This window comes from Vipera berus, assembly GCF_964194415.1.
Source record: "Vipera berus genome assembly, chromosome: 6".
Lineage (NCBI taxonomy): Eukaryota > Metazoa > Chordata > Lepidosauria > Squamata > Viperidae > Vipera > Vipera berus.
In genome coordinates, this window is record NC_138208.1 from 12,768,263 (window position 1) to 12,787,183 (window position 18,921).

Consider the following 18,921-nt stretch of genomic DNA (forward strand, 5'->3'; position numbering starts at 1 on the left):
TGAAGTCCATGAGTCTTAAAAGAGCCGAGGTTGCCTACCCCTGGCCTAACGTTTTTCAACCCTAGCAACTTGAAGATGTGTGGATTTCAACTCCTAGAATTCCCCAGCCAGCCATTTTCAAGTTGCCAAAATTGAAAAATGCTGGTTTAAAGCCTCAGCTCTGCGGAGTTCAAAACAGAGAGCATATAAAGTCAGCTTTACACTTCATTAAAGTTGTGCTTGTTGTTAGCAGTGGAAGCAACAGCAGAGGCGTTTGCAGGGTGTGGTCCCAAAAAATCAAGATGATGGTCGCAAACAGGCAAGCTCCGCCTAGATCAGGGGTGTCAAACTCAATTTCATTGAGGGCCGGATCAGCATTGCTGTTGCCCTCAGGGGGGCCTGGGTGGGCATGGCCTGGGTGGGCGTGGCCTACTGGGTGGGCGTGGCCAGCTCTACATCATTTGCATCAAGGGTCTATGGGGGCCTGGGCAGGAGTGGGACAGATCTGAGGGTCTCTGGCAGGAGGAGGGTCTCTGGGCCAGGGCCAAGGCAGTGGGGGCTCTTCCCTCACTGTTTCCAGGATGGCTTCGCGGGCCACATGAAACCACTTCGCGGGCCGGATCCGGCCCCCGGGCCTTGTGTTTGACATGTCTGGCCTAGATGCAGATAATAAATGGGTAGGGCTTCAATTGCAGCTAAGCAATGAGTCGTAGGTCAAAGACTATTAGATAAAATATTAAAAAGGGAGATTTTGATTATGCAGTGGCAGCCACTGTCCTGATATTTTACACCCTAAAATAGTTGGGGTGACCAACTATCTGATTCCACACTTTGGCAGCAAAGCAATCTGAGAATGTATGGGCTTGAGTCAACTTCTCTAAGCAGCCCTAATTGTTTCTCAATTCAGGCAACTAAACACAACACAAAGCATTGGGGATATTGATTGTCTTGTATTGAAGGGTTTTGCTTAAACCTGAACATTTCATTGATTGTTTTCACAGGGGCCTGGAAGTGTCACAGAAAGCTTTTGATCACATAATTTTTCAAAGATCTTTATATTAATGGCCAGGAGGTGTCATTTAATAGTTCTCAATCACGAGCTGTCTGGATACCTGCAGATACGGAAACATTTGCAGATCTTCAAACTCCTCCTCTGAAATTTTACGAGAATAAAGTATAGAGGAGGAAACAGTCTTGCTCAGGCCCAATTAAGGAGAAAAAATTGTTTTATGGTAGGTAGTCAGGGCTATTGATCTGAATGCAACACTCGTTTTCTGCTAGTTTGGCTTTAAACAATCAGAGGTTTTCTTGCTTTACTGAAGATGTTTAATATAATCTATTAGTAACTACTCACTTAATAACGGTTGTTAGAGAATTTCTGCTTGAGTTGACAGTGAACATTTGCATTTCTATCACTTTCTCTAGTTTTAGCAGAACTTCCCTGCTTTCACATGTCTTTATTTATTTTTTAATTCCATTTATATCCCGCCCTTCTCCGAAGACTCAGGGCGGCTTACAAGCTTAGCTTTATTGGTTTGTTGGCAAAATTTCATCTTGGTTAAAATATTTTGTTTTCACCTTCTTCAATATTCTTTGATGCTTCTTGGTCCTAGTTCCGTTCTTCATTCCTTACTCTTCAAATGAAGGATGCAACTGCAAAGATCCTGCTGGCTATGGTGTAGGTAACTGAGTTCTCTTCAGATATCAGACAAGGATCTGAATTTTCATTTTAGTTTTAGACCAGGGGTCTTCAAATTTGGCCCTTTTATGACTTGTGGACTTCAACTCCCAGAATTTCTCAACCAGGCATGCTGGCTGAGGAATTCTGGGAGTTGAAGTCCACAAGTCATAAAAGGGCCAGGTTTGAAGACCCCTGTTTTAGACACTAGGCAGGTAAATGTGATCTGCCCAGTTCTAAAAGTAAAAGGAAAACTCTGGCATTTGATTGAACTAGTTGGTCACTGAGATAGTCCAGGAAGCCTTCCTACATGTGTGAATTGGAAACCACAGGCTTCAAATTTCTTCTCATTGAAATTCAGGAAACAAATGTAACACCTCTTGGGTACATGTTAAAACTCACATATTCATCCCGAACTTTCCTGGTATGAATATTTAAAAAACAGGTTTCCCCCCTAATATCCTGTTTTTAATGAACATGCTGCATTTTACAGCTGTTTTTATTACAAAGCATATCAAGATGCTTCAGCATTGGAAGCATTATGCAAATAAATTAAATCAACAATAAATAATCTGCATGGTGGAAAAAAAAATAGTCCACAACTATATCAGTACACATCAAAGGGCATATAGCTTCAGTCATGGTATCACACCTGCCATGTTGCAGATTTCTGGGTTTTTTAAAAAAAAAATGTTTTATTGATTTTTTAACATAATCACCTTAATATTTGGTATTAATGTGTTGTCTGGGTTTACATTTAAGAAACATTCACTCACAGTTGATTTCTATAATCTATAATCCACGTAATAACTTTACTTGATTTCCTCTTTTTCCCATAATGTTCTCTTTTACCAACCTTAAGTTAATACAGTTCTTGTTGTTTTAATGATGACTGAGTATAAAAGTTTTCTAATATTTCTACAGATAATAATCACATCAATATAATATTCCTTCTCTATCTAGTCATTCTGGTTGTCTCATCATAGATCCTGTTTACAGTTCTTGTTGACATTTGTTTTTCCCACAATGTTCAAAACATTCTTACTGGTTAAGATTTTCTCAAAGTTAATTACATTTAAATATTTAAGTCTATTTTTTCTCATGTAAGCCAACCCAATACTTTCACCTTTCTTAAGGAATAAATAAGACTAAAAAAAGAAAAAATGAATAAGAATTAAAAAAAATAAAAAGAAAGTATGCTACTTAAAATCTCTATTTCGTATAAGCTAATACATATTTCCAAAAAAAATTTGTTCTTTTTTATCATAATTAAAAATATATTTAATCTTTAAATATTCCATTTAATAAATCTAGTCCTCTAGTCTTTTAACTCTTATTCAAAACATTTTTAATCCATTGTCATTTTCTTAAAGTCAATCACCTTTAGATATCTAAAACATTTCCTTTATATGAGCCATTTCAACTCTTTTATATTACTCATATCAAGAAATAAAATAAAAAAGAAGGAAAAAAAAGTACTATGTTACTTGAGGGGCTCTTCCCTCTTAAAGTTAAATTCACATCCAAAATTTTTCTATTTATTTAACCATATTCGAACAGGTGTTGCAGATTTCATTCCCAACTCCCATTCCTTGCTCAGCTGGAAAAATGAAGATGCAAGAAAGGATATAAAAAACCTGCAAGAAAGCTAGTGATGTTTGCAGCAAGGTGTACCTGCAAGGTGAATAATGCCATGTCGAGCCACATCATAGTATGGGTGATTGATGCTTATTCCAAATTCTCGGTTTGACTGTGCGGCAGAAAAACTCCCAATTTCTCCCACTGTTCTATTTTCAGCTTCATCCTTCTGCAGTTCTGAAGCACACCAAAATTGAAAAACGTTTTTGGAAACAGAACAAAAAAAAAAATAATACTGTTAATCCAATAACCTGCAGTTGTCCATTAAATAAAATATTTTAGCATACTTTTCTACTTCCTTATAGCTGTGGGCAAGGCAAGATTACTAGATTATTCAATTATCTTTTTCAGTGAGAAAATAACCACAATTTCAACTCCCCCCTCCTGTTACAATTTGAAATGATAAATTGTGCTGTTTTAAACTAACTTTTCTTTTCTATTTTTGACGTGGAAGGGGGAGGGGATTTTTTTTTAAAATAATAATAATAATAGTTTTTAAAATAGACCTTTGCTGGTAATGCAAAGGTCTTGCCTAAACCTTTACTTACAGTTAAGAAATTTCATGTGGTTATAAGTGCATAAAAGGTGTGGATTTCTGTTATCCTGGATGCCTGTTAATATCATGTTTATCCTAAGTATGAGAGTTGTGCCAGTGAGGACAATATCTTGGTTTTTAAAATCTTATATTTAACTTACACCCCCTGCACAATTTTATAGTGTTGCAAATGAGTGTATTTGAGCTGGGTTCATTTTGGTATCACTAATTGTGAAGATTTATTATTTAGATCTGGTACAGGATAATTTGGGACCACTTTTTCCCCACTGTCTCTTCTTGCCTGACCATATCTAGCATGCTTTGGGCCTCCTCTGTCATGCCATCTTGTTGGACCCTGAAGTTGTGCTATTTCAGTGGCTGCACCTATTCTAAGCCACAGCATCCCCCGGTGAGTTGGATGGTCTCAGCTGACGACTCTGTTGCTTCCCAAGGCTTTGGGCTAAGAGGTTAGTTGAGGTCTGTTATTATTGATTTGTTTTCGTTTTGTGATTGGAGTTATTATTTTATGCCCAGGTACCAGGAGCTATATATTGTTTTGTTTTTTAATTCTTGCATGCTGCCCAGGGGCACCTATTGAACTGGGGGCATATAAGTCATATAAATAAACTAGTAATGATGATAACACATCATCAAATCATTGTCAACTCTAGTGACCACCTTGATATTCTGCATCATGATTATACCTAACATGGTCTTTCAGCTCTTTCAAGAGTGCCCGCTTTGCCTTTGTAACTAGTGGTGGGATTCAGCCACTTCACACCACTTTGGTAGAACTGCTAGCTAATCTTTTGTTGCCCAGGTCCAGAATGGACTTCCGGAAGCAACATCCACACAGAGAACCGGTTGTTCACATATTTGAATCCCACCACTGGTTGTAAATGAGTCTATCAACCTTGATGATGGTTGTCTTCTTCTTCTCTCTTTCCACCTTTCCCACTATTGGGGCCTTCTCCAGAGACCTAGATCTTCGCATAATGTGTTCCAGATGCAACTTCAGTCTGGTAATTTGTGTAGTGAATGGGAAATCTGGATTGATTTGTTCAATGATCCATTGCTTTGTTTTCTTGTTTGTCCATGGTATTCTCAGAGTCTTCTCCAACACCAAAGGTCAAAAGCATCGATATTTTGCCTATACTGCTTCTTCAAAGTCCAACTTTTGCTTCCATAGAGAGTTTCAGGGAATACAACTGCCTGCATTATTCTGATCTTTCTAGGTATAAACTTTGGAATTCACCCTTGCTCAGTTTTTGGTGCTTGTATTTTTAAATTTTCAATCACACTTTTCTTAGAAGTCAAAAGTCTGCATTATTATATATTAATAGCAATTTTTCAAAACGATGGGCCATTCAGCGTGCTAAATTCACCCTAATGCCATCCAAAGAAAATTGAGAAAGTGGCATTTCCAGCTTTCTAGAGTTCCTGTTTAAAGTTATTATTCCATTTTCACCATAATTTAGGATGAGAGCCAATATTATCTCCTACAATTTCACAGACATGCATGCCAATTACTTGTATACATTCTGCACCTTAAACTAAACTTCAGACTAAATAGCTTTCGATAATATGGCCACAGCACTTTGTTAACTGAAATATAATACACAATTCCATAAATCTTTTTTTTTTGATGTTCAAAATCACCCAGAAAACACCACTCGATCGCCCAAAATATATAGAAATATTGGTATATTTACCTATTTCTGCTAACTTTTCAAAATCAGTTGCAGACATCCTTCAGGTGAACAAAATCCGTTTACCAGGTCAGTATTTGACTGATGCTTCAATAATGCGCAGTCAGACCTAAATACAGACAAAAGTGAGTATCTAAATTTCAGAAAGTCTCTTGCTATTATATGAATCATGCCATGCCTTTTCTTTTCTAGCTGTGCTAAGAGATTCCTTGTGGAATTTAATTTGAGTCTGGCTTTTCAGAAGCCCAGCTTAAAGGAACAGAAATAAATGGTTTTATGGCACCTTGGCGGCTGCTAATATTCTATGACCTGATAATAAAGCATCTTTCCAATTTCACTAGCAAGTTAATTCACACACTATTACTTGTGCAGGTATATCCACTATCCAGAAGTGGTCTGTATGGAAGCACAAAACCTTCATTTTTGCAACCGTAAAGTCAGAGGCTGTATAGCAGTGAGGATCTTTCTCCTTACATTGTTTGAGATGCAAGTTCAGCTGATAAAGATTGTCTGATGCTGAGTTCAAGAGGCAATTATTTGAAGAGAGGACACTAAGGGCAGAAGATTCCTACTGAGCTGTATTGCATGAAAACCTATGATGTCGTCATCCAGTAGCAAAAGAAAAAACCAATTTAGAATGAGCACTGTTTTACGTCAAGATTGTCCTCAAAACTTTTAGGTTGTGTTGCCAACTGACAGCTGGTTTGGAAGGACAGCTAAGGAAAACAGCAGAAATAGATGAATATGAGTGGTAGACTTCCAGAAGATCAAAATGAAAACAGGAGTATTTGTCAACCTTGGAAACAATGCAGGTGAGTCAAGCATGGTCCTAGATAATAAGAATCCTGATTAGACATCACAGAGGAATTTATGGTTAGGAAAGGGGGAACCTCTGCAGTTTCTGCAGGGATGAAATGCACCTCCACTTTCAGAAACTTGCACGGATTGTACCAAACCTTTACTTGATTGGAAAAAAAGGGGAGTCCACATGGAGGGGTCAAAACAATCAAGATAGTGACTACAAGCCCTTTTAGATGAGGAATGTGTGCACATCTTGACTTTTTAGACTCCCCATCATGGTTTGATCGATGAGACACATATATAGCAGCACTCTTATGGATGTCCTTTTGAGGAAGAATAAACATTAAGAAAACCAAGATCATGGCATCTGGCCCTCTCAATTCCTGGCAAAGAGATGGGGAAGAAATGGAGGTAGTGACAGATTTTATTTTCCTGGGCTCCAAGATCACTGCAGACGGGGACTGCAGCCAAGAAATTAAAAGATGCTTGCTTCTGGGGAGGAAAGCCATGGCAAATCTAGACAGCACACTAAAAAGCAGAGACATCACCCTGCCAACAAAAGTGCGTATAGTCAAGGCTATGGTCTTCTCAGTTGCAATGTATGGCTGTGAAAGTTGGACCATAAGAAAGGCTGAGCGCCAAAGAATTGAGGCCTTTGAACTATGGTGCTGGAGAAGACTCCTGAGAGTCCCTTGGACTACAAGGTGATCAAACTGGAGATCAACACTGACTGCTCTCTAGAAGGCCAAAGCCTGAAGTTGAAACTCAAATACTTTGGCCACCTAATGAGAAGGAAGGACTCACTGGAGAAGAGCCTAATGCTGGGAAAGGGTGAGGGCAAGAGAAGAAGGGGACGACAGAGAATGAGGTGGCTGGATGGAGTCACTGAAGCAGTAGGCCGGAGCCTAAATGGACTCCAGAAGATGGTAGAGGACAGGAAGGTCTGGAGGAACGTTGTCCAAGGGGGTTGTGATGGGTCAGACACGACTTCGCAACTAGCTACAACAACAAATCAGGAAAGATCTTCAGTCACAAGAGTCAGTCTGGTTTTTGAGAAGTAAATAGGTTGAAGAATTGTTTCAAGAGAAATTTGTGCATTGAGCAGAGTAGGATATTTCCCAATCATTTTTTCTGAACCGTACCAGTACATTTAGCAAGACTGTAGTGATATGCTCCTTTATGGGTACCGTAGTGACCATTTTACAGGTCTAAGTTGGTCTGTTAGAAATAGACCTCCTTTACAGACTGTTTCAAATTCTGCCCGGCTAGGTTTATGCCTCTACTAAGAAGAATTGGCTCCCCAGACTGGAAGAGATGAGTTTTGGTTTTTTTCCTCAACTCAGCAACTGAACCTCAAGGCTTGGCACATTTGCCACTATTGCAAACTGGGCGATGTTTCCAGGCTAACCAGAATCTGGAGCAAAACAGTTGCTGTGATTAGAGGAGACAACAACTAACCCCACAATGCAGAGTTTCAATCCCACAGATCCTACTTTCGCATTCAGGTTTTAATGCAAGCTGTTGAATTACTAACATACAGGTATCATGGAGATGAAAGGCTAACATTGTGCATCTCAAGGTTACTGTGGTGAAGTGTCAGTGCTTTTTACAATTGCATTATTTATCTATATGACGGAAAGAAGTTGCAGCGTAACAAGCTTTAAAGTTTTATATTCTGAGATCTTGAAAGCGAAGGAAACTTGGTATCTTTTACATTAACTATGGAAAGAGAGAGAGAGAGAGAGATGGAGGTATAGCTATAACACCCCCCCCCAATCAAAACACCATTAATTTTGCAAATTTCAGGTGTTCTAGTGTAGTCTTCTCAACTTCAGTAACTTTTAAGATGAATGAAATTCAATTTCCAGAATTCCCCAGCCAGCATGCTGGGGAAGTCTACCGCATATCGTTGCCGAGGTTAAGAAACACCGCTCCAGCGTACAGTACACAAAATATTTAGAGCTATGTGTCTGCATAAGAAGCTGTAACAAGGTAGACAAGGGCTGACAGCACAATTGTGGATTTAATTATTCCCACAATTAGATACACTTAACTTTCATTCATTGCAAAAGATCTGACAGCAGATTTACTTTGACAAAATTAATTCTAATTGTCAGCCAAACTCAACATTACTAAGTCATAGATTAAACAGTTCTGTGTGGAAAGAAATTAGGTAAATACATGCCATGTATCTCATTGTAAACTATCCTGATTAGTTTCTTTTTGAGAAAGATGACAAATAAGATCACATCTAATCACTATAAAGGAACTGTCTTAAAACAGTGTTTTTCAAACTTGGCAACTTTAAGATATATTTACTACAACTCCCTGAGCACGCTCATGTAGGGAATGCTGACAGTTGAAGTCCACTTACCTTAAAGTTGCCAAGTTTGAAAAACATCAGTCTAAACACTTGAAAAACACTCATCTAAACACACACAGAAATTGTTTGGTGCAGTCAGATCTCATCCTGCTGTCCCCCTTGGAACAGTCAGTCAAGGCACGAATCAAATTTTACCTCCAAGGAGGAGGCTAATTGTACTTACAATACAGGTGGTCCTTGAGTTATGACCACAATTTCTGTTGCTTAGTGAGGCATTTGTTAAGTGAAGTTTGCCCCATTTTACAATCTTTCTTGCCACAGTTTTCAATTGCGTCGTTGCAGTTGTTGAATTAGTAACGTGGTTGTTAAGCAAATCTGGCTTCTCCATTAACTTTGCTTATCAAAAGGTGATCGTATGACCCTGGAACCAGTGGTGGGATTCAGCCGGTTCGCACCACTTCGGCAGAACCGGTAGCTATTTTTTTGTTGCCCAGGCCCAGAATGGACTTCCGGAAGCGGCAGCCACACAGACAACCAGTTGTTCACATATTTGAATCCCACCACTGCCTGGAACCCTGCAACCGTCATAAATATGAGTCAACTGCCAAGCATCTGAATTTTGATCACATGACCCTGGGGATGCTACATGTGAAAAATGGCCATAAGTCAAGTCAAAGACTACTTGTACATCCTCTTGATAATTGTTATCTTGATCGGGGGGGGGGTTGATTTTTATTGTTCATTTCAGGGTTTCCCAACCTTGGCAATTTTAAAATTTGTAGACTTAACTCCCAGAATTCCTCAGTTAGCCATACTGATAACACACACACACACACACACACACACACACGTCCATTTCTTCTTGCTCTGCCTTATTTTACAAACATCTGTTTTTAATCCTAGGCTCCACCACAAACTTCATCTTTGTCTAGTGTGTTATGTGAAGGGAATTCCTTTGTAAGATCTAATTATAAATTACAAAACAAACACAATCAATATTCAGAGCAGATAAGAACCCTTGTGCCTATGGAATAAACTCATGCTGGCTCTAATAAATGCTGGTTTTTCAATTCAGCTTCTTGATGTGAGTTTTTACTCTCAGTTTGTATTTTGATGTTCTTTGAATATATCTTTAGTTTTTAATATGACCTGGAAGTAAGTGCGGCCAATTTTTTTATGTGATTTCATGATTTGTGAGTGTGCTAATAGGTCAACTACAATTAGAAATGTATATATATTTATTGCTGATTGGAAAACTTTATGGACTCTTTGTAGGGACTTTTTCCATAAAACTAAATAAATGAATTTATAATTGATTGCTTTGATGGTTAGACAAGCTAAGTTACATTTCCCAATGTAACTTCAGAGAAAGAGATAAATTTACAATTGTTCCTATAACCGAAGCCTCTTCATCATTTTTCTTTCTTTTCTATTTTTTTGTACATTTCTTTTTACACTTCACCTCTTTTACTTATTCCTTTTTCTTTTTTTCCTTCTTACTCTCTTTAATTCTTACTCTTATTTTTTTTAATTTTCAATAAAATTGTATTTTTTAAAAAAACTACAGACCAATCTGGAGACACATCTCATATAGCCTTTACTAACTGGAGGTCCTTCAGATGTGTTCAAACTTCAACTTCCAAAAATCCCCAATCCTTCAAAATACATGAAGAGCTTTGCCTCTGTTTCGCATGCATTGCCGCACATTAAGGTTTGGTTAAGATTGAGATTACCATCTTGACTTTTCTGACCCTGGGGGGTGGGGGGAGGGCGGCGGTGGGGGGGAAGATAGGCAAACCAGCACGTGATCCACAATCCTGCTAAGGGAGAACATTTTTTCTATTGGCTGCAAAGCCAAAGACAGAGGGGTACACTCACCAGTCAGAATATCTTTTACCGGTCTACTATAGAGAGCATCCTCTCGTATGGTATTGTGGTTTGGTATGCTGGTCTGACAGCCGCGGATAGGAAGGCATTACAGAGGGTGGTGAGCACCGCACAAGACATTGTGGGCTGTCCCCTGACACCACTGGATGACCTCGCCAGGGCTCGTTGCCTTGGAAGAGTGAGGAAAATTCTCAGGGACGACTCACACCCTGGATGATATCTCTTTACTCTCCTACCATCCGGTAGGAGATATAGGAGTATAGCCAGCCGTACCAACAGGCTGAGGAACAGCTTTTATCCATGGGCTGTTAGGTTTTGGAACGGGAAATAATTTTTTATAAACTTTATGCATAATTGACTTGCGAGGCCGGTGTGTTGTGCAATTAGTTCACATGGTATAATAAAATGGAGGGTTTCTGTCACTGTAAGCTGGGGGGGTGGGGGCATGAAGGGAGGCTCAGCCAATCTCAATGTATACATGGTTGTACTTTGACAATAAAGGTTCATTCATTCATTCATTCATTCATTCATTCATTCAATATCAAATCCCCCTCCCCTAATTTGTCAGGGCGTGGCTACAGAGGCAGGGGCGGACTTGGCAAATCGTCAGCCAATCAGCTGTGTGTGTGAGGGGGATGGCTTATGTGGAAATCAGGACAATGCGACCCCTGCAAAGTAGTTTCCGTTGTTAAGCGAGCCATTTGCTAAGTGAGTTTTGCCCCGTTTGACGACTTTTCTTGCCACTCTTGTTAAGTGAATCGTGGCAGCTGATTTAAGTTAGCAACCCTTTACAATGTTAGCAATATCACTTTACAATGCTTTGGTAAGGCCATACCTGGAATACTGCATCCAGTTTTGGTCACCACGATGTAAAAAAGATGTCGAGATTCTAGAAAGGGTACAGAGAAGAGCAACAAAGATGATTGGGGGGCTGGAAGCTAAAACATATAGGGAATGGTTGCTGGAATTGGGTATGTGTAGTTTAACAAAGAGAAAGGTGAGGGGTGACATGATAGCAGTGTTCCAATATCTCGGGGGCGGCCACAAAGAAGAGGGAGTCAAGTTATTCTCCAAAGAACCTGAAGGCAGGACAAGAAGCAATGGATGGAAACTAGTCAAGGAGAGAAGCAACCTAGAACTAAGGAGAAACTTCCTGAGAGTTAGAACAATTAACCAGTGGAACAACCTGCCTCCAGAAGTGGTGAGTGCTCCAACACTGGAGGTTTTTAAGAAGAGACTGGACAGCCATTTGCCTGAAATGGTATAGGGTTTCCTGCCTGAGCAGGGGGTTGGACTAGATGACCTCCAAGGTCCCTTCCATCTTCTTCTTCTTCTTCTTCTTCTTCTTCTTCTTCTTCTTCTTCTTCCTTCTTCTTCTTCTTCTTCTTATTATTATTATTAACATTAACATTATTATTATTAACCCAGTTGTTAAACAGATCAGGTTCCCCCCCAATTGACTTTGTAGGAAGGTCGCAAAAAAGGGGATCGCGTGACTTTGGGACACAGCCACGGTCGTAGATACGAACCCAGTCGCCCAGCCTCTGGCTTTTGATCACGTGACCTCGGGGATGCCGCAAAGGTCGTAAGTGTGGAAAAAAAGTCACATTTTCCCCCCAGTCCCGTTGTAACTTCGAACGGTCCCTAAACGTTTTAAGCCGAGGACTACCTTGTATTCGAACTAGTCTAGAGACTAGGATACAAGAGCAGCAGATTCCGGAAAGCCGGAGAGACTCCGGGCTCGCCAACCTCCAGTTTCTTTCTCCCTGCGAGCTCTGCGGACTCGCCTTGGCTTTCGCTCTTGGTTGGCGCCGCCCAGCTTCTTCTGGCCACCTTCCCGGGCCGGGGGAGGGTGTGAGGCTTTAACGTCCCCCGGGAAAGAGGGCCTGTTCCTGGGATCTCCCTCTCCCTTCTTGCGCGGAGCCCCCGATTCCCAAAAAGGCCAGCGCCGGGCCGAGAGAAGAAGGCGTGAAAGGCCCTCGGGCGGCAGGGTCCGCTCCGGCCGCGCTCGTCCCCGCATCCCCCGCCGCCAAAGACACCCGCAGGCCGGCTTCGTCTGCGGGGGGAGCGAGGAGCCTCCCCGGCCAGGAAAGGCGCCGCCCGCGCTCGGCCCGCCGTCCCGTCGCCTTCCCTTTCCCTTACCTGCCCGGCCCGCGGAGAGAGGAGGAAAGCAGGGCCGCCGGCCAGGTGGGCTCCGCGGGAAGTCCCCGCTCGCGTGGAAGGGAGAGGCTGGCGGAGGGAGGCGGGACGGCGCTGGCCCTGCCTTGGCTGACCAGGTCAGGTGCGCCCCGCACCTGTTTCACCTGGAGAGCCCACCTGCCCGGGTGAGCTGGGTAGCCGCTGCTCTGCCTTACCAGCCTTCCTTGGCAGGAGCCCGAGCTCGCTTTCCAGGAAAGTAGCCTCGAGGTCCAAAGGTGAGCTTGAGCTTCCCTTGCCCAGCTCAGGTGACAACACCTAGCTCGGGCAAGCTTAGCAGGATCAGACACCGACCAGGGCTTGAATGGGAGACCACGAGGAAACCTTCAGGCTGGCAGGCTGCACTGGCCAACCCCAAACCAGCCTGGGAGAAGATTGGTACCCGCTCTTTGGGGCCAAGAGAAGCCAGGCGCGGTCAAGAAAGTCAGGGGAACCCTTACTTTTGTTTCTACTTGGAAACCGCTCCCGGTCTTTGGGCTTGAGGTGGGGGGGGAAAATGACGCCATGATTTTGGTTTTGCCAATTAGTCTGATAATGCCGATACAGAAATGGCTAGTCGCAGGGGTAGGCAACCTTGGCTCTTTTATGACTCGTGGACTTCAACTCCCAGAATTCCTGAGCCAGCCATGCTGAGGGGAAAGGGAGAGGTTTCCAAACTGAGCCGTGCTGGCTCAGGAATTCTGGGAGTTGAAGTCCACGAGTCATCAAAGAGCCAAGGTTGCCTACCCCTGGCCTAGGCCTATGCTGCTTTACGACTCGTGGACTTCAACTCCCAGAATTCCTGAACCAGCCATGCTGAGGGGAAAGGGAGAGGTTTCCAAACTGAGCCGTGCTGGCTCAGGAATTCTGGGAGTTGAAGTCCATGAGTCATAAAAGAGCCAAGGTTGCCTACCCCTGGGCTAGTGCATGCTGTTATAGAAGAGTAAAAAGTTGAGATTTGATTTTGATGTCTGATTTTTACTGCAACAGCGAGAGTCAGTGCCTTTTGTTTCTCCCCTCCCCCTTTCTTCACACCTTTTTTGTTTTCCCTTTTTCTACTGTTGTCCCCCTCTATTTGCTTTTGTATTTTCACATTTTATGTTATAAATGAATAAAACTTAATTAAAAAAAAAGAGTCCAGGGAGCCATAATGGTGTGATTAAAGATTTGTGCTTCCCACCCATGATTAATTTACCCGTGGCACATACAACTGGATTTTCTTGGCCCTACATGCATACTGGACCCTTAATCTGATGATCTGGATTTGTAATACATACAACCTTCTCTGCTCAAACCTGGTTGAGAATTTGTGGCTTGATTGATTGCACAAGGTGAAAGTAACTGAGTCCATTTCAGCTCCTGGTGACTTCTGAGCCATCCATTCTTGGTCAAGAATGGATGGATTTTTCTATTGTCATCCTCATTTTCCCCAATCTGACCTAAAATGTTAGCATTTCCTGATGGTCTTCCATTCAGTTACTACAGACAGGCTTGTCTGCTGAGCTTCAATGCCCAAATAAGCTAGGCAGATGTACCACCTGCTAAGGTTTTGCCAAGTACAAATAGAGCCATAAATATCCTTTTTCTTCATCTTTTTGGGAATGACGCTGAGATCAGTTTCTTATTTTTATGCTAGTCAGAGAGGATTGGCAAAGATTAGCTTGTCAGAGAACCAGAAAAACTCTTTAAGATTGCCTTAAAGTCAAACATTGATGGTGAGGTACAATTTCCATGAAATCTTAGAGCAGGGCTCTTCATACTTGGCCCTTTTATGACTTGTAAACTTCAACTCCCAGAATTCCTCAGCCAGGCATGCTGGGAATTGAAGTCCACAAGTCATAAAAGGGCCAACTTTGAAGACCCCTGTCTTATACTCAGTATAAGAATATAAGAGGTTGCACGGACCTTAGAGAGCATCTAGTCCAAACTTTGCCCAGGATGCGAGACTCTTATCACTCAAACATTTTGGGGTACCAAGAGTCAGTTCAGGGTTGGGATGTAGCTTCAGTCCGATGCTTCATTTCATTGAATCTCCATGTTTGTTTTCCAGAATGTTGGACTGATGACTTTAGAGCAGTGTTTCTCAACTTTAGCAACCTAGTTGTGACGGGTCCAAGTCACTCTCGGAGTGCTGTTGTAACTTAGAATGGTCGCTAAACAAATGGTTGTAAATTGAGGATTTCCTCAATGGTGGGATTCAGCCAGTTTGCACCACTTCGGCAGCATCAGTAGCTAATTTTTTGTTGCCCAGTCCCAGAATAGACTTCCAAAAGCGGCATCCACACAGAGAACTGGTTGTTCACATATTTGAATTGCACCACTGGATTTAATTTTATACTTGGTTAGCTAGCCAGAGTTGCTAGGTCAGCAGCTATAGAAATCAAATATATAAGCTAAATTAATATTCACCTTGGAATGATACAGTTCCATATGCTTTACCCATCAAATAGCAAATTATTTACCTTAACTCTTACTGTTCTGTGACATCATTTCTTCAGAGGCACCCAAAGGAGTGAAATGTGTGTGTGTGTGTGTGTGTGTGTGTGTGTGTATACTGTATATATATAAATATATAAATATAAATAAATGGTGGCTGCCATCTTGATTTTTTTTTACACATAGCCCACCCACATCGTGAAAACCATTTTGCTTATTTTTATTTACATGAATGATGTAAATGAAATGTATTATTCCTTTCTTAGCTGTGTCTTAAATGCCAATGACTTGGTGTGCACAATGTCATATTGCTGTTTTGGAGTAGAGAGGAATTTTGCTAATCCTAGGTTTCCCAATTTTGACAACTTTAAGAAACATGGGCTTCAACTCCCAGAATTCCCTAGCGAGGCATGAAATGCTAATTTGGGAATTCTGAGAGTTGAAGTCCTTGCATCTTAAAGTTGCCAAGATTGGGAAACTGCTCTAATTAGTCATAATTTTTGAACTTGTTAATGATGGCCATGCAAGCTTTTTGTGTTAGATCCTTGATCCACAGGGAACCTTGTCGCATCTCATTTCTCCATCCATTATTTCTATTTTCCTTTTATCCATTTTTGCACATTAACAGCACAACAGAAAATATATATATGGATTTTCAATTCCCTCCCAATGGATCTAGAATTAATTCTTTAACTTAATTTGAAACTGGGGTTCTTAACCTAGGGTCCAAGTATCCAGAAAGGATAAATTTCAGGAGATCTGTGAACATAGATGGGGAAAAATAATTCACCTTTATTTTAACTAATCTCGAACTGAATGTCACATTTCATTCAAAAAAGAATTGGTCAGTAACATAATTTATGGCTACTAGACTCCAAAAATATTTTTAATTTCAAGAAATCTCATTATTATAACTTATAAAAGGCATGTTACTTATTTCATAGATTAATAAAGAAGCATATGAATTACAATTCCAATATGAATCATAAGCACACACATTTATGAATTATTGTTTTAACCATTTATTAAACAGAAAATAACTCCATTTTATGGAGGCAAATATTTCTAGTCACAGCAAAACAGGTATGATTGCTTTTTCTTTCTGGGTTTGTTGGGCCCAGGAATTTAATCCCCAAAATGAGATTTGGTTTGAGACAGAAATGTCAAACTTGCGACGTCACGTGACGTTGCCCGACATATTGGGACTGTTTTGCCATTGCCAGCAATGAGGGTGGGTGCGGCTTCTGTGTGACACATCTGGCCCATGGGCCAGCAGTTTGACACCCCGGGTTTAAGGCAACGTTTCTGAACCTTAGCCATTCTAAGATGTGTGGACTTCAACTCCCAGAATTCCTCAGCTAGCATTGGTATTCTGGGAATTGAAGTCCATACATCTTAAAATGGCTAAGGTTGGGAAAGACATGGTTTAGGAAGACATTCAATAGCGGGTAGGGTCAAAGAAGTGGGGAAAAAAGGTACATACCATTCCACATATTACATAAATAGGCTATCACTCTGCCTATTTTTGTGTAAACACACAACCCACATAAAAAATGGGTGCAACTTGGATGACCCTATCATGACTTCTTTGACTTTGATCACATTGTCATGACTTTTTTTTTACCATTTCCTAACATTCAACCAAACTTGAGGTTGAATCAGGACCATAGAATATACAGTAGTGCCTCCCAGATTTTGGCCTACAGACATCAATGGAAGTTATCCCGCTATGTTTGGTGTTAAAGTAGATGAACCAACCTGCTGATTAAAAGACGACAACCAACCCACCTTGATGTGAACAGAAACAAATGATAGCTTGATGAATGATCAAGAGATTGCAGGCTGTTGTAATTGCAATTAAAGCTTTGCAACCAGCCGAGAATCATCTGCTAACTCAGCAATGCAGCTCGCATTGAATTTCTCTCCTCATGTCCAAATACAAATCTGTAATAGACCAAGAATAATGGAACATAATTAAAGCTAACAATGTCTATCAAAACTGCCGCCCTTTGCTTTGGGCATGAATTCTGCCTGTTTGGCAGGCATGTATTTAGATGCAGATTTCCTGGCAGGCAAATGCATGGGTGAGGAAAATATAGTTGATTACATAATGTCTGTTCGCCAATGCTTGCAGACCACATTGCAACTGGTCTCTCTCTCTCTTTCTTGCACACAAGCAAGAGTCCTGTTTTGGGAACGAGATTACATTCCACTCCATACAGGTTTTTCAGTGTGCAGCTAACCAATTTGTGGTGGACATTAAGCAGTAAGTAAACAAGAAGTAGGACAATCTTGAATAGCATCATCTTGCAATCCTCAAGTTGATTCAATTGGTCAGCAATAATGGGCCTCCAGATTGTAACTAGCAAAGCCCCCACCCCATCTTTGTTCAGCCCATCACCCAGAATGACCTGCACCCCCCACCTGTGGTTCCCTAGAAAGGCTCACACTGGTTTAGCATCTTGTTCTGGGGCTTCCTAAGAGTGAGGTGTTGAAAACAGTGACCCAATATGTCTCTCTGAAGGACCTTCATTTTTTTAAAAAATAACTCTGAGCAGATGCCAGAACTTGGAACCTTAGAGGCCATCCAGTTCAAATCCATTTACTAAGTGGTGGAATTCAGCCGGTTCGCATCAGTTCAGCAAAACCGGCAGCTAAATTTTGTTGAGTTTGGAGAACCGGCTGAATACACACTGCTCTTGGAGGCCTGGAGAAGGCCTCTTAGGCCTAGAATGGCCCACTGAAAGTGTGTGGATGGCACTTCCAGAAGTCCATTCTAGGCCTTGGAGGCCCAGGTCTGCATCCACACAGAGAACCGGTTGTTCTGGTATTTGAATCCCACCACTGCATTTACTGCAGGATCTACTCAAGCATGTCCAAGATGACCATCCATCCTGTCTGAAGATCTCCAGTGAGGAAGAACTGACCACTTCATGTGGCACTTGTTCTATTGGCTGACAGCTCATGCAGTCAGGGAGTGCCTCTTTAAGACTAACCTGAATCTCCTTTCTTCGGAGTTTCAATCCACCTGTTTTGAGCCCAGGCACCTCAGGCAATACAAGTACCCTCCCTCTTCTGTGTGACAACCATCTAGACATTGAAAGATTGCTACCACATCTCTCATTTAAAAATACTCAGATCGTTCCACCATTCCATGTGTCAGCGCTGCTAACATAGGATGTTCTTGCTTTGACAAAAGATGAAGAAGCAGCTATTTTATATTTCTACTTGTGTATCACGTTTAGAGTTAGATGAAGATGGGTGGGGGAAGGAAGAGAATGTATAGGGGATTAGTTAGACATAATAACATAGCAGCAGAGCACTTTCAAGGTTGTACGTAATAAGAGGTGATAAAAATTGGCGGGTTAAACTAATTGGAGAATGTGATTTATGACGGTTAACTAAAGGTGGGAACTGTTGTGACTCAGGGCCAGCCTGTGGGTCCGACAGCCGGCTCCGATGTATCGGATGACTCAGATGAGGGGGAGGAGGGAGACGAACCGGCTGATGATGGTTTGGAGGCTTTGCAGAGCCCTCAGCCGGGGACCTCTTCTCAGCTGCGTGAGCCCGATAGTGCGGAGGATGATGACCCACAGCTGGCCCTGTTCAAGGACGCCCGACGCAGGAGGCAGTCGAGCAGGAACAAACAAAGAAAGGCTGTGGGACTCCTCGGGAGGAGGCACAGGGAGACCACGCCCTGAGCTCTCAATAAAAGGAGTGTTTGAGGAGGGGCTGGTTGCTGAAAGCAACCCTTCCGCTT

At 41.7% G+C, this 18,921-nt stretch overlaps 1 protein-coding gene across 1 annotated transcript in view; it reads right to left on the reverse strand.

Annotated features, from left to right (window-relative positions):
• Nucleotides 1–12,748, reverse strand: part of LOC308670240 (rho GTPase-activating protein 8-like) — a gene marked incomplete at its 3' end in the record, with an annotated part of 45,275 nt that extends 32,527 nt beyond the window's left edge. Inside the window, exons 1-3 of the mRNA XM_081331610.1 lie at nt 12,693–12,748; nt 5,543–5,648; nt 3,332–3,472 (exon numbers count right to left, since the gene is read on the reverse strand). Of these exons, the coding sequence (XP_081187736.1) occupies nt 3,332–3,472; nt 5,543–5,579 (178 nt within the window). The 5' untranslated portion in view covers nt 5,580–5,648; nt 12,693–12,748. The remainder of the gene's footprint in view (nt 1–3,331; nt 3,473–5,542; nt 5,649–12,692) is intronic.
• Between the last annotated feature and the right edge of the window lie 6,173 nt (nt 12,749–18,921).